Genomic DNA, 24,421 nt, shown 5'->3' on the forward strand with positions numbered 1-24,421 from the left:
TGCGAGGGCCCCACTGCGTCTTCGCTGGAGGTGAACGCGGGAAGCTTCGCTCTTTTTACATCTTTGGCAATCGGCCACACAGCTTCTCCCACTGGATGATATTATCAGCTGAGGCTTTGCTGTTGAATCAATGCAGTTCAGCTTGATTTTTTATTTTTTTTTTTCCACCCAGTGTCGCAGTTTTGGCATTTTAGTCTATTTGACAAATGAGGTAAAACTAACAGAGCTAAACGGTTTGAAAAAAATAAAATAATTTTAAAAAAGACCAGGATTCTGCTACATTTCGTATGTTTTTGTTTCTATGTTTGTGACTTTTTGATAGGTGCTGCATATTGTGTACATGTTACTGACTTTACTTACTCACATAAAGTGACTTGCAAAAGTATTCACACCCCTTGAATTTTCACGTTGTAATTTTCATTTAATTTAAATAAATGTGTTTTTATCCAGATTTCCAGGGACGAACACAAAATAGAGCATCATTGTGGATTGAGGTTTACTTTCTTTTTTTTCTTTTAACAAATAATCTAAAAAAAAAAACAGTTGTCTTGGTTTCATTTAGGGGTGTCAGAGCAAAAGGGGCTGGACACAGATTGATGTCATTTATTTTTACACTTGTTTTGCATGTTTATTAAAAACATAGACAAATATTACTTGTTGTTCCATTCATTGCATAATCTTCCTCAGTTTTTACAGCATTCTGGACATTTGAGAACAAAATTTTGACACTGAACCAGCTCTGAAGCACATCGGGTTCAAAAGTCACGAAACACAAAGATGCTAAAATTGGTTTCCAATTTCCAGAGCGCGGTATCGGGTCATTTAGCTGTTTTTGTTTTTTGTTTTCATCAAACTCTATCACTCCAGGAGATAAATGCAGTCTTTAAGGTGCAGTTTCTTAATTTTGCTACTTTTATTATATTTTCAAAAATATTTTTTTACCTAGGTCCAGTTCAACTTAACTAACAGAACTGGGAGTTGATTGAACAGGCTATGAAATTATTTTTTGTTTTATTTTAGTATAGCAGGAAGTGTGCAGTCAGTCAGTAAATGCAAAATCAAAATACTGAAGTATCAAATAAAATGAAAAAATAACGGTGTGATGTAGCAAACCAAAGGTAAAGTTTAATTTACATCAAAATGTTAAAATGTAAAAGGCGATCACATTTATTTTGTATTTTTTTTAGCAGATGGAAAGAAAAAAAAAGAAGTCAAAAAATTTTTCAATGCTCATTCTTTGTTTTTTTTTTTATACTTATCCAGACCTGGAAAACAATGAAAGCAATTTCTAGCCTTTTCAAGACTATGAATGATTCTGGTTTGCATGGCAATGTCATATAATTAGTTATATTAATATTATATTTGCTGTATACATTGTGCTAAACATCGTAATCCTCCAAAGTGCAGCCTCCGAGTAAAGAAAGAGTATATTAAAGAACTATAATGTGAAGCTGTTCATTCATAATTTAGACGCAATAATAGGTTGTTCAAGCAAACAAACAAAAAATCAGTAACAGTTAAATAAAAACATTTAAAAATACTGAAATTGTAATTACTTCCCTAAATTTCATAATTGTGAATATTTCTTTTGAAATTTATGGTTCAAATACTCCATGAGTGGAGAGAAGTGAGAATGACACTGGATGGATCTCTTCCCTACACATTACATAACCTAAAGCTACTTCATTTTTGCTACATATTAATCAAAGCCAACACTTACAACATAAAACAGGGCTATCGTCGCCGAGGTTCCCCGTTTTAATGCAGCAGGCTTGGCATCAGTCATTCCTGACACACGGAGCGTCGAAACGAGTGCAGTTGGAAACTTGGCTTGTTACGTGTCAGTGAACAATTTTTCTCTCATCTCCCCAGTCAGACAAAAAAAAAAAACCTCTTTGGTCTGTCACCGAAAATCTGAATTCAATCAACAAGACGTTATCACTTCTCCCACTCCATTCCAGGCCGTATTTCACCCCCCCAGCCCCCAACTCCCTGCTTTTTTTTTTCTAATTTCTCCCTCTCTGTTTTTTTATTTTTTATTTTTTGGCCAAAGCATGGGTTATTTTAAAAAGTAATATGCTTTCTCATCACTTCTGGGCTATTTCAAGAGAAATTCACACCATCCCTCCCCCCCCCTCTCTAAATTGCTTGGACAATTCTGCATATTGTGTTGGAGCTGTGGAAGCACTTTCAGACAGATAGCTCAGCACCACTTGAGCCACCAAAGAACGAAAATTGTGGTCATAAGAAAAATAATTTTGGCTGCCGCCTTTCATTTTTCCCCCTGCGGTAGCTTCTAATCAACTCGGACGGAGTCCATCATAGTTTTGAGCGGCGGTGGCTTAAACAGGATGGTTTGGTTTTGCTTTTAGGGGGTTTGGGGGGGGGGAAGAAAAACAGGGGGGTTGTTGCTGGAAAAGTAAATTATCAGAATGCGGCGGTGAGGTGATGCCCTCTCCGTCATCTCGGAGGTCTGCGCACATCTGGATGCTGCTGAAATGAGAGCACTAATCTCATAATGTGAGTGTTTTTTTTTTTCCCCTCCTCTTCTTTGTGTGAATTTGCCCAGAACTATAAACTAAACAGAAGGAAAGGAAAACTTTAAAAAAAAAAACAGAAGATGACTTTTAAAATTTCTCCAACGTGTCTCACAACGTGCTTAGCTTGTGCTATAATTCTGACTTACAAGAGAGAATTTGCAGACTTCAACGTAGAGCTTCGTGACTTCTTCGTCCGTAACCGTGACGTTGAGGCCCGTGCTGCGCTTGTAGCTCTCCAGGTAGGCGGTCAGCCAGTCCCTCTGCAGCTCCCGGCTCGGGTACAGGCTGTAGTCGACGTCAGTCACACCTTTGGACACAACACACACACACCCACACACGACAAGCTGAAGTTACTGTCAGCTTAATTAGAAGGTTTTCAGACTTCCAACGGAGCCAGTTTACTTTGAAATAGGTTAAAAATGACATTTACTTCACATATTATGTGTGGAAGACAACTGGATATATTCTTTAAATAATTCATCGTACATAAAGTCACCATACAGGCAATGATTATCTATTTGTACTTAGCAAACAGTTTGAAAGAAGGTGTCCAATTCAGAGAGCAATCTGGGAACAGATGTTGCAAAAAATACCTTAATCTTTTCCTCACGTTTCTTTAGATGCAGTGTATCTGGATTCAGTGGCGACCCCTAGTGGGGGAAAAGGGAGTCTATATATATATATATATATATATATATATATATATATATATATATATATATATATAGATAGATAGATATATATATATAGATATATATACATGAAATAAGTGACATTTTTTAACCATAGTCACCCAGGGTTAATAAACCTAAATGTAATGGCTATATTAGATACTTTTCCATTAAACATAACGAAATAAAATTCTATTTAAAATTCAATTAAAATTACGAAATAAATTCACTTAATGGAAATGCGGCAATTTCAAGAAAAAGTTTTTGTGCTACGATGACGTGGTTTTTCACATCACATGAGTCACGTGATCAACAGCCAGATGTTGCTACTGGCAAAAACGACAAAGAAGGCGGCAGGAAGTGGGAAGTAGGAAGATGATGGTTTGTTTTTGTTGTCTTTTTCTGACAATGTGCAGCTGGCTCCATCCAGAGCTCCCACAGCATCACACAGTTCATTAAGAGTTTAACGTGTCGAATCGATTGGCTCTTCTGTAAAATCGCTGACTACAATTTCCCCAAAACGTAGCACGTTACTGCCCTGGTCTGGGCACCAGGGTGAAAATATTCTGGGCGTGCCACTGTCTGGATTAAAAGAAGTGGATGACTTAAATGAGACAAGAGTTTCCATATAAATTCTTCTGTGACTGAAAATAGGCATGTGTTGATTTTCACAGGATAATAACCTTGAGAAAAAAATACTCTGGTTTCATGGTATAAACACACAACAAAATGTAAACAGAAGTGTACAGCCTGACATAACAAATAGGCTAAAAGTTATTTCTGCTGATACCAAAATATGACATTTTCATCATCATAATGTCAACCTTCATCTCAGTTTTTATTTTATTCTAATTCACACACTTAAGCAAAAGGGAATGTCCTCACCGTTTAATGTTTGCTTAGCAGCGCTCATAGTGCAGGATATAATTTTGCTTTCAGTTCTTTGTCTAGTTAACTCAAATTAAAAGGTGATACTAATCTGTTGTTACAGTAGAGCCTGAAGGTTTAGGATGATTGGATGATGCTCCTTTAGTTTCCACAACGTGACTCTTTGTGTTTTTCAGAGCGTTTCTGTGTTTTGAAAGGAAAATTTAGTAGCCAGCACTGGATGAGACAGGAGAGGAGCTCCATTTCTCTCTGCGCCTTACAACCAGAGAAAAGTCTCGAATAAAGAATATTAAATATCTAAATATATTAAAAGAAATACCTAAATTCTTCTACGAGTTTTCTTTTTAACATTCTATCTCAGCATTCGTCACAGAACGAAGCCCACATTTAAACATTTTTGGCCAGTTTTCCTTCCACCTGGTAATAACTTTCAACCCAAAATAATTTTTTGTAACGGTTGGACTACACTTTATTATATGAACATGTATGCATTCTGACCATCACAAATAAAGAATCTGAAAGCTGAACATCTCAGGGGGCTAATAGAGAAACTGAAAGTCGTACTGAATCCACCTGTTTCCTAAAAAACCCCGACAGAAACAGACGGGAAATGATTTCATACGTTACATTCTGTACATACGAGTTGCTCACTGCGTGAATCACAGAGTGGAGTTATTGTGCTAATGTGTGGAAAAACCCACTCAGACCTACCAGCAAACTCATTGAAGTGATTCCCGATGTCGAAGGCCTGGTAGTTGTAGTCAGCGTACTCGTAGTCGATGAATTTCACCGACCCTGATGGGGGGGGGGGAAGGGTTACCGTGACAACCTGACAAACAGCTCGACCGTGTGGACTAACAACCGACAACCTTTGTGGTATTTTACTCAAAGCAAAGAGGTCAAAGTAGCAGCACGTCTCTCCGGAGCCACTTCGAGTAGCTTTGCAGACATTGTGTGACGAATGAAAAACTAGAAAAATTGCTACAAAAATGTGATTGTAGAGGATAAATTCCATTTGATTTGATTTGATGTTTGTTGGGGATTTTTGTGATTTTTGATGCTGGAAGGGTTAGTAACATACAACAACAAACGTATCACTTCTCATGCTATCTCATCTGAGGGTCTCCTCACCTTCTTGACAGTTGTAGATGATGTTTTTTGTGAGAAGGTCGTTGTGGCAGAGGACGGTGGGCGAGTCCGTCTGGGAGAGGTGTCTCTTCAGCGACTCCATCTCCTCCAACAGGACCTCGTAGCTCGGCACGTCTCGAAGAGGCAAGGAGCTATAACCGGATAAATCACATGTTCTATGAAAATATGATAAACATACACAATTTTTAAAAAAAAGGTTTTATTGGCTTTAGTGGCTTTTATTTGATAGTTAATTAACAGGAAAGTGGGTAATGAGAGAAGGGGAAGACATGCGGCAAAGGTTGCCAGGCCCGGAATCGAACCTGCGACGGCCATGTCGAGGACTAAGGCCTCCTTATGTGGGTTGTGCTTAACACCGGCGCCACTACAGCACAACCCAATAAACATACACAATTAGCTTAAAAATAAATTCAGTTTATTGAAGTAATTCAATTAAGATAATTATTAAACACAGTAAAAACATCAAATGCTTTTATATATATATATATATATATATATATATATATATATATATATATATATATATATATATATATATATATATATATATATATATATATTCTTTAAAAGAAAGCTGAGGTAACTTATTATTTTTGGTAAAATGTTACATTTTGTTCCCCTGAGGTTTGAGTAGGATGTGACACAAAAGCCACGTCTCAAAATGGGAAAGACAGGAAAACATTCATGTAAGCTGGACGCAGAGGGCTGTGTCCTTAATAAATCTGCTATTAAGGACGCAGCCCTCCGTCTCCGACACCGAACCATGGACTCGTTCAGGCCGAGCATACATGCAGCGGCTCTATTTCCCTCCTGTACTACCAGATCGACAGCCTTCAACTTCAAAGCTGCATCATATGAACTTCTTCATGTCGTTTCCATGATGAGGTGGTATGAGTTTGAAAACATTTCTCCGTCGTGCCTGCTGCTAGCATGTGCTTGTCCTAAATGAAAACCAGCACTTTCTTCTTTGATTTCCAATGATTCGCTTCCCGCTAAAGCGCCCCCTGGTGGTTGAAGAAAAATCCACGGAAAAGCCGCACCGGGCTGTAAGCCGCTTGGTTCAAAGCGTGGACAAAATCTAGCGGCTTATAATCCGAAAAATATGATTTAAGGCGGAAGAAATAAACAAATATAAAAGTTCTTACTTCTTCTTCTACACAAGTCAAAGGCAGTTCAAAATGCTTTACACCTTAAAAACATCACCAAATATGACAGAAGCAACAAACTTTCCGGTTTGTCAAATGCGATCATCAAAATCATCAAGCAAATAAGCCAATATGCATAATGATCCCACCCAACTAATTCACTTTAATGATAGGCCAGAGTCCAAAGTAAACTCGACAGAATATTTTAATTAAGATTTTACTGCTTGACCTGAACCCGGCCTAAATTTCGGGTCGGGTTCAGGTCATAAATCTAAAATCATCAAGTAAATGTATTTCAAAAACATTGATCAATGCAACATCACAGGCAGATGTGATTCATCCATCTGCTTGTGATGAATGATCTAAACAGGCGGGTTTTTAGCCTTAATTTAACTGAAGTTGATGTTTCAGCAGTTTTGTCGTTTTCTGGAAGTTTGTTCCAAATTGCTTTAGCATAAAAAAATTAAAGCAGCTTCACCATGTTTGGTTCACACGTTTTTAGTTCCAAAAGACAAACAAAATGGCTAAAATCTGTAATAAAAACTGGATATCTGAAGATTGCGAACAGTATATCTCTGGTGATAATTCTAGGAAGAATTTGTGGAATGGCGTTAAACCCAGAGGTGAGGAACCGGTGGAAAATCGGACCACAGCCCTGACGTCTCCGACTCTTCACTTCAACAACGTGTTTGTAAACCAGCACGACTCGGCAAGAGGTCAAACATCCCGTCTTCTTCCCCCTCTGTTGATCACTGCAGCTTCTTAAAGCGTCACAAGCCGATCCTTTTTCATTTTTGCTTGCCGTCCCTCTGTCTGCCTGGACAAGACGGAGCTCCTAGCAGTGTTATTTAAACACTACCTATTTATCCAAAGAGGGACAAACAGACTCTTGCGGTATTATACACACTTACGGACGTGATTTAGTGCGGCCTGCGAGGAACGCAATAAAAGCGAAAAGAGCCTTGCTTTGTTTATGATGCTGACACTGAGGTTCTGCTTTTTTTATATACAAATCCACCTACACATACTAAATAAGTCATCCTGTTAGACTAAGATGAAGGAAATGTCAGAGCGATATTGTGTTCAGATCAGGGTTATAGTTCAGTTTTATTTGGTTATGACTTTATGTCCGACTCATCCGGTTAGATTTTAGGGTTTGCTAGTTTTTGTTAGTACGTATTAGCTAAGTATTGTTTAGTTTCAGTTAAGTTTCTATGAGTTATTGTACTTTGTTTTTTCATACTGCATTTTTAGGTGCAGAATTCAAAAAGGCCAAAGTACTGTATTGTGATTATATGTAGACATTCACAGGGGTAATGAATACTCAACAGAAGACACCATTTTTAGAAAAGGTTTTCAATTATTGCAGAACAACCAACTGACTGGTGTTTTCTCCCAACTTTGTTGCCGTTGCCATTTTTGCGGACGAGCTCAAGTGCCACCAGGTTTACGCTAGAGTCGTAATTTGCGGGAAAGAAAAAAAACGATTTCACATCAGTCCACTTGTAGGCTAGTAGGTTTTATAAACACACAATATTGTTTCAGTTACAGTTTTTCCCCTTTAATTACCATTTTTATCAACTTCAGATTTTGTTATTTTGTTAGTTTTACTTAAAGCAGCACGACATGATGAAACTGTCATCATGTCGCGACAATATGGAATGAGACAATCTGTGAAAAGAAAAGTAGTTGGCCTCCTCGGCTTCTCCCAGCCCTAACTAGAAACAACCAATCAGAGCCAGGAGGCGGGTCTTAGCGCGGTCAATCACCCTGTGCTATGCTGCAGCTAGCATAGCCGCTTGTGAATGCTAAGGCTAGTTAGCATAGCCACCAATGATGGTGGATAAGTTGCATTTGCACCATTAGCACATTGAGCAGCGAGTAAGTGAAGATGATTGACAGCACTAAGATCCACCTCCTGGCCCTGATTGGTTGTTTTTGGTCGGGAGCCGTTCATTTTTTCAGACAGCAACAGTATCTCAGGAAGTATAGTAGGTTCAAGAGATCGATCTATTGACAGATTATCTGTCTCATATCAAACTGTCATGACATCATTAGTTTTAACAAATATGTAAAAAAGGATATATATATATATATATATATATATATATATATATATATAATAAGTTACTGCAGCTATCAACCTGATATCAGTTTTAATTCCTCCAAAAGCTGCAAAAAACTTCAAGAGATACTTTTATTCAAAGCTGACTCTAAACTAATCAAAATGTTCTTCCTTTTTATTAGCTCCAAGTTCAGAATCGAGTGCTTAATCACATTTACTTGCCTACAAAATCTGACTTTGTGAGAACAGTCTCTCTCCCCCCGCCCCCGAGCGACACACACAATTCATCCATATCCTCTCTAATATGAATTGAATAGTGAATCACCACTGATTCCTTTTCAACTCATCCCCCGAAACCAACGTGACTTTTTTTTTTGTCGCGGGAGCGCCCACGAACGGTCGGATTGGGAAAAAAAAAAACCAAAATGAAAAGACCCTCGTCGACTTTTTAAATGGGCGAGACCTGACGCCTTGCCATCAGATCTTTTTCCTCTCCTTTTCTCTGCTCATGAAACGCCGAGCGCGTCGAGTGCGTTCGCCTCCTGCTCCCTGTCAAGCCTCTGTAAAGTAATTAGTGGAATTTCCTCCTCTGGCGCTTCATTATGGCTGGGCCTTATTTACATACGATTTCAAACAGGAGCCATGAACTGCAGATTTTTTGTTAATTTTTTCTCTCTTCTTCTTTTTTTTGCGGTTTCCATGAGGAGTACAGGAGCACAAATGGGCGACCCAGCAGGGGGGCCCTTTTGGGAGAGAAAGAGGTTCCACTCATGCTTTCCATCGCTTTTCTTTCTTTGCTCTCCCTTTCTTTCTTTCTTTCTCTCTCTCGGAACCATGCAGCTGCTGCAGCCTCTTTCTCTCTCTTCCTCCTCCTCCTCTTCCTCCCCCTCTTCACACAGCGGGTGGCTTGAGAGCTGAAGACCTCCTCTGCAGGTGCAGCCTCTTCCTGCAGCTCCCTCTGCCTTTTACCGACTCATCTGAAGACCACATTCATATCTGCACTTGGATACACTCTCGAGTACCAAAAGTTTCTCTGATGCAAATTTTAAGAACCTTTTTTTTTTTTCTTCCCCCAATCCCCCTCGCTGTGTTTCGGCCTCTGTCTCGTATCTTCGTCTCTGAAGAGGCCAGTAATTATCCAAACAGGCGCGCTCTGGTTTTAAATGCAAACGATCCTATATAAATAATATCTCATTTTCTTAAATGTTCTTTTTTTGCTGCAATTCCCCCACCAACTGTCCTCCGGTTTACGTCCTCATCATTCATCGTCTTCAGATCGTTCGAGTGTCTCTGCTGGCGAGCGGCGCTTCAACTGCGTGAAGTCATGGAAATGTGTCACGACACAGCACCATCTATTGGGCCTCGACGTGCGGTGCAGCTTATACTCTCTCACATGACCCTACCCTTTCTGTAGGATGTTCAAGCTACAGAGTTTGGTTTGAAAATCTGCAACAGACAGAAAAGAAACTGGAGAAAAACATAACAGTGTTTAATTGGAGGAAACTAAATAAGTATTAGATATACTCAAGTTGACCAAAACTCTCTACTAGTTTGGAATCCAAAAGAATCCAAACCTCAAACTTTTTCATATTTTGCCACATGACAACCTCAAACATGAATGCATTATTAGGCCTGTCACAATACGTTTGCTGAACAAATCATGCAAATGAAAATTACTGAGTTTGTTTTAATTTATTAGGTGATTAATTGATTTATTGTGACAAGTCCATGCAATATATTGTGATTTTATGCAATAGAGTCCTGCAAAGTGAATGCGCAATCAAACTCCGATTAATTAAGAGTAAAAAAAAATTAAAAACTTAGTGTCACAATTTGCTGTGATTACAGCAGTGGTGCCCCAAAGACAAACTTTGGCCACCACAATTTTGGACTAATTTTGGTTATAGAAAGCCATAGAGTAAATTTCTTTTCAATCAAGACATAAATGTAAAGCCTAATGTATAAATCAATAATCCCATCATTTTTAGCTGTGCTCTCCTAAAAGTTTTACTGGCCTGGGTTACTGGCATCCCCAAGTAAACTTTCTGGGGCGCCGCTGTTTTAGAGGATCTTGGGGGTTTGTCTCTGTCAGCTTTGCACATCCAGAGCCTGTTTTACCTCTGCCTGGTCATTGCCTTCCTACGCAATTATCATCTCCCTTCAGTGCTCCGTCTGGGATTTCTCCCATTGACATGGATTTCTCTGGTTTAATTTCAACCGGGACAAATCAGCGAACAGACGAAGAAGTTGTGAACAATGATGTAGATTTTCTGAGCTGTTTTAGAATTATAGTCTGCCTGTAGTTTTAGCAATGGCAGCGGAGGAAGTGAACAAAGTTGTTCAGTTCGTGTTGGCCAAATATTGAGTCGAAGATTGTCGACTCAAGGTTGTCGACTCAAGGTCTGCCCCCAAGGTTGTTTAGAGCTCACGCAATTTCCGGCTTCATTGAAATGGCGCGTTACAGACGTCATGGCCAAACGTTAGCAGTTGTGTAAAATTTAAAACTTCAACAAAGTCCACGCCTCCTGGAGGCAATCATTTCTGAATAGCCAAGGGTCCAGAATCTCTGCACAAACAAAGTGCTTACATTCTGTCATAGATTTAGTGTTTGTAAATCTGAATTCTCAAATCTCTGATGGAACTTTACTGCATGTGTTTTTTTAGGGTTAGTAGATTGAAAAGGGACTGAAAACTACAGCTATAAACTTAATTGAGTTGGTTTTTCCTTAAATTATCAGCAATAAAATACAATAAAATATAATATAAACTTCCACTACAATATAATAAAATATTGTAGTTGAACAGCTCAACAGTTGTATTACCACTACCAGACTAGGGTAAACTACCTTACCCACTTTCTAAGAAGAGCCATGCGCTCCCAGTGTTTGTTTGCATGGACTTATGGCCCCCTCGCTGAAAACACAAACAAGGTTGAACGTTTGACCGATAAGGGAGAGCTTAGCAGGAAGCTCATGGCAGAGTGTCTGTTTCTTTGTAGTGTCTGGAGGGTCTTCCATGACCTCTGTCAGAGATAATGCAAAGCCACTGCCATTACAAGGCACTCCCCCGCTTCAGCTGTTTGACCAATTCTGGCTCAGCAAAATGAAAAACTGGAGGACAGAAAAAACGGGGAAAAACTTTCCCCCGACAACTGTTGATTGGAAACCTGTTAGCAGGTCTAAATATGTGAGAATGTGATGAAGGAACAGAGTACTCCTTAAAGATGAAAGCTGAGACTGGTTTTTATCAAAGAAATGATTGGAAAGAATCAACGACTGAGGCAGGCTGATGTTTAAAACACACCAGCCCTGTTTAGTCCGATCGAATCAAACTCTAGTTTGTTTGCCTAGAAAGTCCGGTTTGTTTGGGGAGGTGTGAATGCGCAATCAAACTCTGATTAAGAACAAAAAAAGCGAGCTGTGGTCTGCCTAGAAACCCAAGTCTCGGTTTGGTTGAAGTTAGCCTGGCCATTGCCTTCCTAGACAATTGAGTTTCATTCAAATCTTGCTTTACGGCACAGTCTGGGCTTTCTTCCGTTCAACCGGGCCAATCAGCGAACAGAAGGAGGCGTCGTGAACGATGAAGTGGATTTTCTGCGTTGCTTTAGAATTGTAGTCTGCCTGTAGTTTTAACAATGGCAGCGGAGGAAGTGAACGAAGATATTCAGTCCATATCGGTCATGCTTCCAAATATTGATTTAGCAATAACAGCAGTCTTATTCGACTTGGCATTTCTTCTTTTCGCAAGGGAGGGAGGATAGTTGCTTACAATGCAGGCAACTTTAGGTAAGCTTCATAGCGTCAAACTGAAGCATTGTTGTGGTGAGTACCTCACAACAACGAACACAATTGGGTAACGGTGATGTGAGTCCAGGAAGCAATCGTTTCACAATAGCAGAGATTGTAGACCCGGTGCAAGGCATAGAACTAGGGGCTGGTTTGTACCAGGCTAGGTTGAAAAGCAGGAAATGGACTACAGCGCAGAGCATTCTGGGTAAATACAGCGCTAGCTTGAGAAATGGCTCATGGTCTTTTACCAAAGACAAAAGAGAAATCCTACCACCGCTAAAGTCTGACGCCACACCATTTTTGTTTTTGTGAAGATGGAAGTTGTGTCTTCTTCAAGTTCAGCGTCTTCTTCAAAGGTTTTCATGTTGTTTCCTTGGTGCAGCGCCACCACAAGTGAGGAGGGTAACGGGTTTTTCAAAAGGTTTGATTCGTTTGAAACAGCGCAGCGTGAAACCAAACTGCACCAGCTGAAAATGTAATAGATATTACAACTTTGGTTCCCAATCGAACCGAGTCTGCCGCACTAACAGATGTGAAAAGGCATAAGGGTGTTTTCACACCTGACTGAACAGTTGTGATTCACAGAGAAACCAAACAAAACCAAACAAAGATGAATCCACACCAGAAATGTTTTCTGTCCATCTCTGTATTTCATTTTGAAGGAATTTCAGTTTTGCTCTCAAGGCAAGTCACCTGTCTGATAAAAACCGAATTGTTTTTAATATGTCTGGAAATGTACAACCTTGGTGAATTTTCTTTGTAGCTCCAAGGGATGACCTCACTTTACATGTTGTACAGTTTGTTTTGTAAAGATTCTACAGCCACTCTTCTACAGTAATTTGAATATCAATGTTCATGATGGGTTTTTTTTTTATGTTCAGGGTCATTTTTACGCGGCTCACTCTTTACCTTTTAGTGCACGCCTGCTCAGCTGGATTCCTGGTGATGCTGCTCTTCACCAGAGTCAGAAAATGAGACATCTTCGCCCAGAGCTGAGGCTCTGTCGTCTGGCCACGTTTTGGCTGGATCGAGTGGATTTTTCCCATCTCGGCTGCAATCAATCTGCAGAGAAAAGAAAAAGAAAAAAAAAAAGAGAAACATTTTCTCAGATGACCCTGGCCGGTGCTGTTATTGCACAAACAAGCATTATCGGAGCAGAAACACAACTCCCTTTCCATTTAGCGTTCTTATCTTGTTCTTCTTTTTAAAATAATGGGCCTCCTTGCATATGTGACCTTTCATCCACTTGGTTTTTTGTTCTTGAGCCATCTTAGCTGGGAGGACGCAAGGTTTTCTGGGTAAGCACCAGGAACGGATGTCTATTGTGGCCCTGGCTGTTTGGCCTTCCCTGGCTCAGTTCCTGCCTACTGTGTTGTGCTGTTAGTAATGGTGTCAGCCTGTAATGGACATATTGAATAAAACGAGCCAGGAATAAACAACATTGCTCACCATGACAAGTAAGTGAGCTGCAAAACCAGCAAAAAGTCCCTCAGGAGCACAGCTTCATTTTGTGATTTCATCTTTTTGCAAATGTTTATTTTCTATATTAAAAAAGACTTAAAAGTCTTAAATTTGTGTGCCTAAAATGACGGCCTTAAATTGTCTTAAAACTATTTTAAAAGTCTAAGGCTGGTCTTGAATACGTCAATCACAGGTCTTAAATTTTGTCATGGCAGGACTATTTAATGTTGCATGCATTTGTTTTTTTGCAGGACTTTTCTGTTAGCCAAACGTTTGAGTTTTCTCTGTATCAATACATTATTTTTATAATTTCATCTTTTTGAAAATGCCCAATATCTTTTATATGAAAACAATAACAGTTTCCAGGGTGTCTGGAAATGTCTCTTTTTGTCTTAAATTTCTTTCAAGCTAGCATTAAACGTCTTAAATTTGACTTGTTGAAACTTGCAGATACGCTGCTTTCTTTTAAATAACTGTGTGTCACGAATGTGGATGCAGATGCTGTTTAGAGTCAGAGCCTTTTACTTGAGGTGGTCGGTAGCTAACTGCTAGCTTGTTCTTGCATCTATCGTGGGTATGTACAAATGTATCACCAGCTGGCTGGGCAGCGTTTGTCTTTGCCATTGGCTCATTTCTGTTGCCAACCCAGACAAGCCGGCAGGATCCACCAATCATCCCCTATATTTATATTTTTCAGTCTTAAATTGAATTCAAACTTGCTTTAAAAAGGTCTTAAAAAATCTTAAACTTGACTTGCTAAAACCAGGAGATACCCTGTTTTCTTTTAAATAATCTGTGTGGAGAGTATAGCTGCAGAGTGACTGATTTCGCTGGGTGAGAGCAAAAACCTGTAGATGGACGGCTGTCGCAGCAGCTCGTCCTCCAGCACATTTCCTTGGACAAACTCGTAACAGATGCCGTTCTGGAAGCTGCAATAGATCTCGGGCCCGCAGCCATGCGCGTTGAAGACCTGGAACATCTCCACCTCTCGATCGCGATTCACGTAGAGCTCCGTCATTCTGCCGTAAAGTCGCACCAGAACACAACCGGGCTCCTGGAGAGAGCCCACGTAGCAGCCAATCAGCTGGTTGGTAATGCCTTCTGTAAATTTCTGCGGGGCAACAAGGTTCAGGAAATTGACTGTTTAAATCTGTGCATCTAAAAGAACTGATATTAATGGTCAGTCAACAATTGTTTGAATTCATTCATTGCATTATTTTTGGTTACACAATGCTGCTGTAATCTTAAATTTGAACTTTAACCAACAAGTCACACTTTAGTATGACTCCTTTAAGAAAACTATTTATAAAAGTTAAAAAGAAAGTCATGTGGGTGTGCCGTGGTGGCGTAGTGGTTAGCGTGACCCATATTTTGAGGCCTTGAGTCCTCGACGCGGCCGTCGCGGGTTAGACTCCCGGACCCGGCAATATTTGCCGCATGTCTTCCCCCCTCTCCTTCCCCGTTTCCTGTCAGCCCACTGTCATATAAGGGACACTAGAGCCCACAAAAAGACCCCCTGGAGGGGTAAAAAAAAAAGAAGAAAGTCATGTGAAACATAAATAATTTAAAATGATATGGCTACTAACCCTGAATAACTACAGATACAAATGAAACATTGTACACAAAACTAGACAAACATTGAGAAAGCAACAAATTTGTTTCCAAGCCTAGTGAGAAATGCAACTTTCTAGCAAAGAGACATTAGTAAGTTTAAACCAAACTTGTAAAAAAAGGCAAGCAGAGGAATGCACACAGGTGTCCTCTTCACAGCACAGTGGTGTTCCAGGACAGTCTGTCCTGCCCTGTTTGTGTACACAAAGATACCACATTGACCACTGTTTGCCTCCTTGTTGTCATTCAGCAGATTCTCATTCTGTACCACGGTCCCTGAAGTGTTTCTGAGCCTCCAAAGGGACACGAACACAACACAGTTTCTCATCTAGGTAGACTGAACAAACATGGCTACCCTGACATCGGATCTATTATTTATGGTGAATGGAGGGAGGGCTGGTTTTGACATTTGTAATTGTGCTTTCTTTGTCTGCCAGACTTGAGTCTACTGTCTTCTGTTTCATCAGATTCACTGAAATTGATACTTGTCAAATAATTATGAGAATACATTTGGAGAGGAGGATCAAAACATCACACTGAGAAGTAGCCGTGTGAAATTTAACTGACTGTTGGACAGATCTGCCTTGTCGGGTGGCTAAGAGAGTCAGGAGAGTTTGATGGTTGAGTCCATATGCGTTTTTGTACATGAGGGAGGGTTATAACCCTGACCTTAGGCTTGAAGCAAGAATATGAGGTGTGATGGTATTGTATGCCAGTAGGGATTCCAAATTCAGGGGTCACATACTTTGAATGACCCTGCCTACCCAGTCGACGTAGGCCAGGTCCTTCTTCCACCAAGAAGACCGGACAGTCTAGCCATTTGAGTTATTCCTGCCCTTGACAGGAATAACTGTCAAGGGCAGTTATTCCTGCCCTTCACCTAGCTAGGTGAAAGAGCTAGGTGCTCTTTCACCTAGCTACCGGGATGACACTCAACACAAACTGGTAAAACTGTAGCTTAAATTTTAGTGTACCTACATTTAAAACTGTAAACCAAAATTAGCCCACTCTATCTCCCGCCTCCTCATCCCACAATGAATCTTGGGAAACAGTAGGCTACGAAGGATGCGTGAAACCTGCCCTTCAAATCTGGGAAAAGAAGGGCGCATTTGAGGGCCACAATTGGACCTTGAACTCAGACACACCGGCTGTCTTCGAGCTGTGATCTTTAGCTTTCTCTGGAACAATTCGCAATCAACTGTAAGGCAACTATGATGAGCTCGTCTAAGTCGGGAGAGTCGCCATGCAGCACGTCAATTAACATACTGACGCGATGCAATATGTTTTAGTTGATGCCTTTAAGAGACAATGGGCATGCTATTCTAAAGCACCCTGAGAAAAAAACTGATTATTGGCGAAAACGACAAGGAGGACAATAGGAAGTAATAGGAGGATGATGGCTTGTTTTGGGGGGGTTTTTGGACAATGTAAACGGGTTCCTCCAGAGCTTGTGGATGTAAAACAGTTCATAAAAAGTTGTGTGTTCAACACTCCTATGTGTTGAATCCGTAGGGCTAGGGTTATAAAAAAGCTAGTCTATAGCTTTTGTATAACCAACGCCTACAAATACCCCAAAACATAGTCGCTCCCATGTACAAGCGACTTGTTGCTCCAACGTCTGAATAAGACGCCGACGTCTCCTCTGATGGATGATAGATGATGAGCGCTAATGCCATGGCTGAGTTATAGCTTATTCATGTGTGATTTTAATTTAATTTCTTACTAACACTGCAATTGGAAAATAGTTTTGTCGACATTTATGGAATGTCGACAAAGATTTGCAACGAATCATAAGTGGATGGATAAATACAATTTACGCCCCGAAAGTAACTGTCTAAATCTTTGTGCATTTGTATCAAGCTAATGAAAGTAAAAATGTTCTTATTTAATATTGCTTTTTTTCCACATTTCTTGAATCGTTTATAGCATTTTTGTAACTATCCTTTAAGGAGTGTGTAAGTCATTGAATCTGAAGTTGATTAACAGCATTGTGTTAAAAGTCTTCCTTCTCTTTCAGATGATAAACAAGATTATTGAACAGGAAAATAGCGACTAAAGAGGAAGCCAATTGAAAAAGCACCTGTGACAGACTGTACACAGCCCATGCCAAAGCACAGGTGTGACAGCAGGAACCGTCCGACCTTACCCTGACGAGTACAATACATCATTAAAGTGACTTGTGTGATCTGAGCTTTGGAGGGAAGCATCTACTCCTCTGTGTACTTTCCAGGACCCGGTGTAGATTGAGAGGTCACACAGTCGATGTGCAGTCACCTAACAAACATAAACCCTATTTCTCTGAAAGATTGGACCTTGTGTTTGCACATGGGACCAGAATGAGGTTCTCTTGTCCTCAATGGATGCTTTGAAAATGCACACACACACACACACACACACAAAAACTTTCTAAATTCTGCCTTTGTTGTCCAGTTACCTTGGATTTTCTCCAGACTTTTTTCTGAACGGTGATTTCTGACAAGGAGTCAGGGAAAGTTAAGGCTTTTGTCAATTTAAAGACAAGATTTTGCCACCAGACATGTGATTTGATATCAAAGCACTTTGAATGCAAAACGATATAATAAAAAGGTACAAATATGCACAAAAAAACCCAACCGAGACATTTGTAAATGGCCACGACAAAACAGGAAACAAGTCTTCCCGGAGGCATTTTGCGTTATTTCTAGAGGCTGAAAGTGTGAATGCCAAGTTTTCAAACATTGTCAAACACATAGAACAAGATATGGCCATCTGAATGTTGTAAACAAAGTCAGGGAGAAAACAGTCCTCAAAGGTTCAAAAGAGCAAATAATTCCTAAAAAGAAAGAATCTATCACTGTAGATCTATACTAAACTGTTTAAAATCTACTCATGTCCTGCGTGTTCACTGACCGAAACATTTTGTGGTTAATTAGGCAAAATCAGCAAACTAGCGAGCAATACCCAACAACTTTAAACCTGAAACGTATAGTCACTTCCTGAAGCGCAACATGTTGAGGTTTTACTAGGTTGTAACACTTGGCAGGTATGAACACAAATTTAGCGCTTCAGCATTAGTTTCCACTAAACATGATGGCATTATACTATGTTAGTGGAACTAATATTTATGATTGGCACTTTAGGGTTAGCTCAACCCTAAACTCTTTAGTTAGCTTTGCCTATCAATGACAAATTTATAAGCAAAATGTTAACAGATTTTCGTTTTTGTTTTTTAAAGACACGTATAAGCTTTTCACTGACTTTTATTAGCAAATTAAACAAATGGAGTAGCAAACATTACATTTGCCCTTTTCAATATACATAAATTACTTTTGGATAGTGTTGGCAATGCATTGTGTACCGTTTTTTCAAATAGGGGCATCACCTCCTGTTTTCTTTACATCACTTCCTGTCAGCTGTGCCTGAGCTTGGAGTTAAAAAGTAAAAGATTGACCTCAACAATCACACATGAGGCCAGTGGAAACAGACTAAAATCAGTCCATATGGCCAGTGGCGTACCTTCATCTGAATGTGCTGTGTCTTCCACTCAGGACGGAGTTTGCTCAGAAGGTCCAAGATTCCTCTCCGGGGTTCACGCTCGTCAACGGCAACGTCCAGATGGCGGAGCTGATGCCCAGAACCTCCGTGTTCCGGGTCCATTTCAGACAGAGAAAACAATCCCGTCAGTAACTTCTTCAGAACTTTTGCCCTCTCACCAGCTGGAATGTGTCCAGATACGCGCCTGCTTAAAAGTTCGCCTGAGCCGCTTTGGATATAGCTTTAGATTTTGTTCCAGTTTGCATTAAATGAACTCAGAATTTAACTCCTCTACTCGGTTCAGAGGAGCCATCTGTGGCACTTGGAAGTCGGTGAAACTGATCATTTGTGTGACCCAGCAGCAGAGGCCAACGCTCCTGTGGGCATCTTCAGCCACTCTGCGGGAGCTTACTTATTAACTACCAATGGGGTCAAGTTCAGCAGCAGGAACCAGCAGGTTGCAGCCGGAATTTAATAGGAAAAAAGTAACTTTAGCCCGTAAATGATAGTAATAGATGGAAGAAAGAAAAAAATAAATATTGAAAGTGCTTTGCAAAAGTAGTCATACCCCTTAATGTATTTAACATATTCTCTCATCACAAGACACACTTATTTTACATTTGTTTGTGTATTTTGTGTTTGATTTTTTGTTTTGTTAGACCAACATAAAATAGAACATAAACTTAAAGAGGAAAGAAGCAAATGCATAGTTTAAAAGAGATACGAAGAAAAATCTGAAAAACGTGTCATGCCTTAGTGTTCATCTTCGGATGAGCCAAGAATTTGTCGAACTACATTTTCACGGCGTGAATCAGGGCGTGCTGTGAATCGTGGAACATACAGAGATAAAATGTTTTTTGCAGATACTCCTGTGCGAAACAGCGTAAGCTCAGATGGGTTGAATGAACACGGGGCGTGAACAAAGATCCTGATTTGGTTTGAGCCCAGCTACTCTGCTGCGAAACAAGCGAAATCACATTGCACTACCACAAAGTGCCTTTGTTTTCTTCTTCTTTGTACAAAAACTGATGTAGATATTCATACATGCACACGCTATTCTGCTGTAAACATTTGTAACCAAAGTTAAATTCCTTGTTTTTCTAAGAAATCGTGGCCAATAAAGTTGATTCTGATACCATGCTGTGACATGTAAGCTAGCAACGTAAAAAAAACGCCTCTTGTTCTACGCTTTGCTTCGGCCAGAGGGCTTGGACCAAACACTATTAAGAATCGACTGCTTCCTGGAGCGTGGACTCTGTTGAAGTTTTAAACCATTGGATCTGATTTTACCCAAATCTAATGTTTCCAGAAATTGCGTGTGCTGTTAGCAATGAACCCCCACTGCAAAGAGAGATACGCTGAGCCGAACAAGGCAGGTGTTGATGAGAGTTGCTTCGTTCTAGCTTCGACTTTACCTGCTCAATATTTGGAAGCACGAACTGAACGGTTTTGTTCACTTCCTCCGCTGCCGTTGCTGAAACTACGTCCCGGTGACAATTCTAAAACAGCGCAGAAAATTGACGTCGTAGTTCACTACTTCTCCTTTTGTTTGCTGATTGGCCCAGTTTAAATTTACTCAAGAAATCCAGCTCAATGGGAGAAATCCCACAAGGACCGGTGATGGGAAATGAGAATCAAGTGGAAGGCAATGGCCAGGCTTTGTTCACTGATTTTCACTTACAAACTCCTGAGGCCGTAACAGGACAAACTGGGACTTGCATACACACAGATGGACTAACTAGATGAACTCCGAAGGCCAACAGTTGAATTGGATTTTATGTAAGATTACCAGAATAAAAGGGATTCAATATAAATGTACATTAAGCCTTCAATGTAAAAAAATTAAAAATACCCTATATATTATTGTTGAACTTACAGACTTTGTGACGGCATGTGGGAAAGTTTAAGGGCTAAGAATCCTTTTCCTACGGAGTTAATGTGGAGCATAAAAAAACATTTAATGTAAAACTAAAGATTTTTTTAAATAAATCATTAAGATCAGTCTACAAATGTTTTACCTCTGTGCCTTAATTTAGAGAAAATCCTACAGCAAGTTTGTGAAACTGAATTAAGTTTTTTCCTTTCTCATGAAGGCACATGAGATTTTCCTACAACGTTGATGGACACTTTGTAATGCCACTTGATTCCAAAATTTCACCAACAATGAGAAACTCTGTTTACAGTTTATTTTACCGAGCTCCATTTAAAACAACTCTATAAACACACGAAAAGACTGGGCAATTAAAAGACTTTCGCTCTCTAAACATTTTTCAGATGCATTACGTTTGGCTGTCCTGGCCTGAGTGAAGAGTTCAAGAAAAGCTGGAGCTATTGTCCGTCACATTTAAATATCATACAATCAAGCAATTCAAGCATGACCTCTCCTTTTAGCTCAATGCCATGAAAGGTTCTAACATGTTCAGTTTGTAAGCGCTGAAACAGATTTTGGTAAACACTGGAGCAGCATGTTTTCAGCCTGTTAAATTATTTACATGCTGGCCCAGTGTTTACCACTTTGCATCATTACAGTAATTGCCTAGAAGTCACGAACGCGCTGATCGTCTCGAGCCGTATGCTTTGCAGGCTTCCAGACCCAAATAAAATTCACTTGCCATCAAAGGTCGTCTCATCATCAAAGATGTTGAGTATTAAAAAGAGGGATGAGTGTGCTGATTAAAAATGTAAGGGTCAGAATGGAGGGTTCAATTTGGTGTGTGTGTGTGCGTTATTTGCTGTGAATGCGTCTCCTCAAACACAGCTGAATGGGGGAATTATGGGGAACAGATGACGGGTACAGTAAGCCACATGTGACCCGTCTACCTCACTTTATAGCCCCCCTCGCCTCCAGTTTGGTAGGACCATGAATGACTAAAAATAGGTTTAAAGCACTAATTGACTGTAAACTACATCTCCCATAGTGCATTTCGATTATTACAAGACATTATGGCTTCTCGCCACTAGAGTGCAACAGCTTCACCTCAAGCCGATTTTTGATTTTCCCAATGAATAAAACTGAGACATCGTCAAGCTAACCTCAACATATCCAAGAAAAGGAAAATCGATGCACAACGAAGATTGTTTCATGAACAATGGGGAAACGAATATCTGCTTGTACTTCCAGGTGAAAAACCAGTAGGTGCTTTGTGTTCTGGGACAGTTAATACAACATACGTCAGCATTTTGAAACCAAACATGGAGCTAAGTACGCAAGATTTAGCCTCCAAGAAAAACTAAAAACTGCAGCAGAATTAAAAGGCAGACCATTGACATCGCGGACCAAGTTGAGCAAATAGCCTGAAATTTAGCGACACAGCTGGCCGAAGAAATGTGCAGCTATCTAGCTTTTTCATTGGCTGTCGATGAAAGCACAGACATCGTGGACACAGCACATCTGTGCATTTTTGTTAGAGGCGTGAAGCGAGACCTTTCTGTCATCGAGGAGCTGCTACATGTAGCTGCAAGCTGTGTGTTTTTGGCCATTTTAACTGCTTCATGACCCTGACCTCATTCAGATGGACACCTTCATCGCTGTCTACGTGGGTATTAGCACTTTGACAACCTAAAAACAAACAGTTATAAGAAAATAGACAAAAGGTACTGCGCTACAAAAATGAGAGGGTGATTGAAGTGAGTGGGATTCTTACCACAGCGAGTCTACCGTATACTTCCCAGTGATTACTGCAGATGTTCCAGAGCAACACCATAAACATGAAAGAGAACAAAGTGCATCTTTCACAAGATCTCTAGCAGAGAGACTTGATAAATTAAAAGGTAGGGAATTTTAATTGCATCATTGATACTTGGAGTTCCAATCAAAGAAATACACAAAACACAATACTGGATGATTAATGAGGTTTTTGTGCCACAAATAAGGAACAAATGGCGCTTTAGCATTGAAAACTGACATGGAAGAAAAAATGAAGTTTTTAATTATTTCCATACCATCAATGTTAAAGAATTATGAAATGAAAACATTCTTTTTAATCTACTGCAAAGGAGATGAGTTTTAATATGATGTGATGTTTGTTTTGTTTTCTGAGCTTTGCCTCTGTAGGTTCAATAGAGAACTACTATGAGCAAATACAGAGAGCCTAAACTCTGAAAATGACCTTGGCATTTAAGTAGCTGTTAAACCAAATAAGATCGGAATAATTTGATTGAAAGTGTAACAATCCAAGGAAAACTACTTCCAATTACTTCCTTCGAAACATTTCCTTTAAAAAACAATTTTACATTTTAAAAAAAACAATAACAAAGCCTCTTTGAGGAACAATACGTGATAGAAATGCTGACGTCCACTCATCTAGATCATAAATGCCATATTCCTTTTTTTAAAATTATTTTTCTTAAACCTTGAAACCAATTTTTCCAATGAATTGACTAAATGGCATACGTCGTCAAAGTATTTTGGAAACAAGAATTAGATGTGCAGGATTGACATTTTGGATGGCTTTTCCTCTAAACCCCTCAAGGTCAAACTTCTTAAAGCTTTTTGGCAGCGCTGCTAGTTTATTAGAATCGGTCGCCTTCATGGCACAAACCACGAATTGTTAGGAGAGTTCAGATCAGGGCCTTCAGAAAGCCTTAAGACTTTTAAGTAGTTTTTCTTTTCTCATTTTGTTAAGAATGATCGATTTGTGAAAGCAGCAAAAAGTCCCAGGGGGTGAGTACTCTCTATAGACACTGCACACCTTGGTGTTTTTGGTTTTGTTCGCTGAAGGTATTAGTTATGTAATCTTTCTCTGAAGAAAAGCTTATGGTCCAAATAAATCACTAACAGATGAAAACCAATGTTCATACGGTTCACACAGAGAGAAATCCAATGAAATTTTACTCTATATTATGACGCAGCATTAGGGCAATATTAAGAATAAAAATATGTATATACTGTATATTACAAGAATAAACTCGTCTGACAATAAAATCGAAATATGAACAAATGAACTCACAGTGTTATGAGGATACAGTTGAAATAATGTAAGAATAAAATAAATATTTTGAGAATAAAGTTGTAATGTTACAAGAATACAGTCATAATTTTATGACTGTGGCAGTACTATGACTTTACTCTTGTAATACTTAGAGAATGCTTTTTTCTTGTAGTTTTATTCTCGTAATATCACGGCTTCATTGTCACAATTTCACTTTTTTCATTTTCATAGCGCAGCCATAACACTCCGTTGTACTGAGTACTTGGTCAGCTGCCTTTGAAATCTAAACGACTGTCCTTCACTTTGAAATTCTTTATAAACCACGTCTCCTTTTTTCCCCCTCTCGTCCTTTTCTTGTCCTTTAGGAGTTCTTGAAATTATTGTTATTATTAATAATAAAAAGTAACCAACAGCTAAATGTCTCTCATTGCATGGCAGACAGTTGTTGGTGTCCTTTATCAAACAGCATTTCGTGGAGAAGAGAGACAGCAGCGCTTTGTAGAATTTAACCTTTTTATATAGTCTTACAATTGAGGCTCTCAAGGCCTTTCATTTGTGAAGTTCCTGTGGAAAAAAAAAATCAGGGAGCTAGGACTCATTTTACTACCAGTACAGTATATTTATATTTCAGCTCCAATCAAAATCTAGCCAATATGCCT

At 39.6% G+C, this 24,421-nt stretch overlaps 1 protein-coding gene across 2 annotated transcripts in view; it reads right to left on the bottom strand.

The window, feature by feature from the left end:
- LOC116711596 (ethanolamine kinase 1) overlaps positions 1-19,322 on the bottom strand; it is a 31,554-nt gene extending 12,232 nt beyond the window's left edge. The window contains exons 1-6 of one of the 2 annotated variants that reach the window (XM_032550951.1): positions 18,814-19,322; positions 14,556-14,761; positions 13,156-13,308; positions 5,231-5,379; positions 4,811-4,894; positions 2,687-2,847 (exon numbers count right to left, since the gene is read on the bottom strand). In XM_032550951.1, coding sequence (XP_032406842.1) covers positions 2,687-2,847; positions 4,811-4,894; positions 5,231-5,379; positions 13,156-13,308; positions 14,556-14,761; positions 18,814-18,954 — 894 coding nt within the window. In that variant the 5' untranslated portion in view covers positions 18,955-19,322. Of the gene's footprint in view, positions 1-2,686; positions 2,848-4,810; positions 4,895-5,230; positions 5,380-13,155; positions 13,309-14,555; positions 14,819-18,813 lie in introns of both variants that reach the window. The other variant, XM_032550941.1, reaches the window with a different exon arrangement.
- Between the last annotated feature and the right edge of the window lie 5,099 nt (positions 19,323-24,421).

Source organism: Xiphophorus hellerii, chromosome 2 (genome assembly GCF_003331165.1).
Source record: "Xiphophorus hellerii strain 12219 chromosome 2, Xiphophorus_hellerii-4.1, whole genome shotgun sequence".
Classification (NCBI taxonomy): Eukaryota; Metazoa; Chordata; class Actinopteri; order Cyprinodontiformes; family Poeciliidae; genus Xiphophorus; species Xiphophorus hellerii.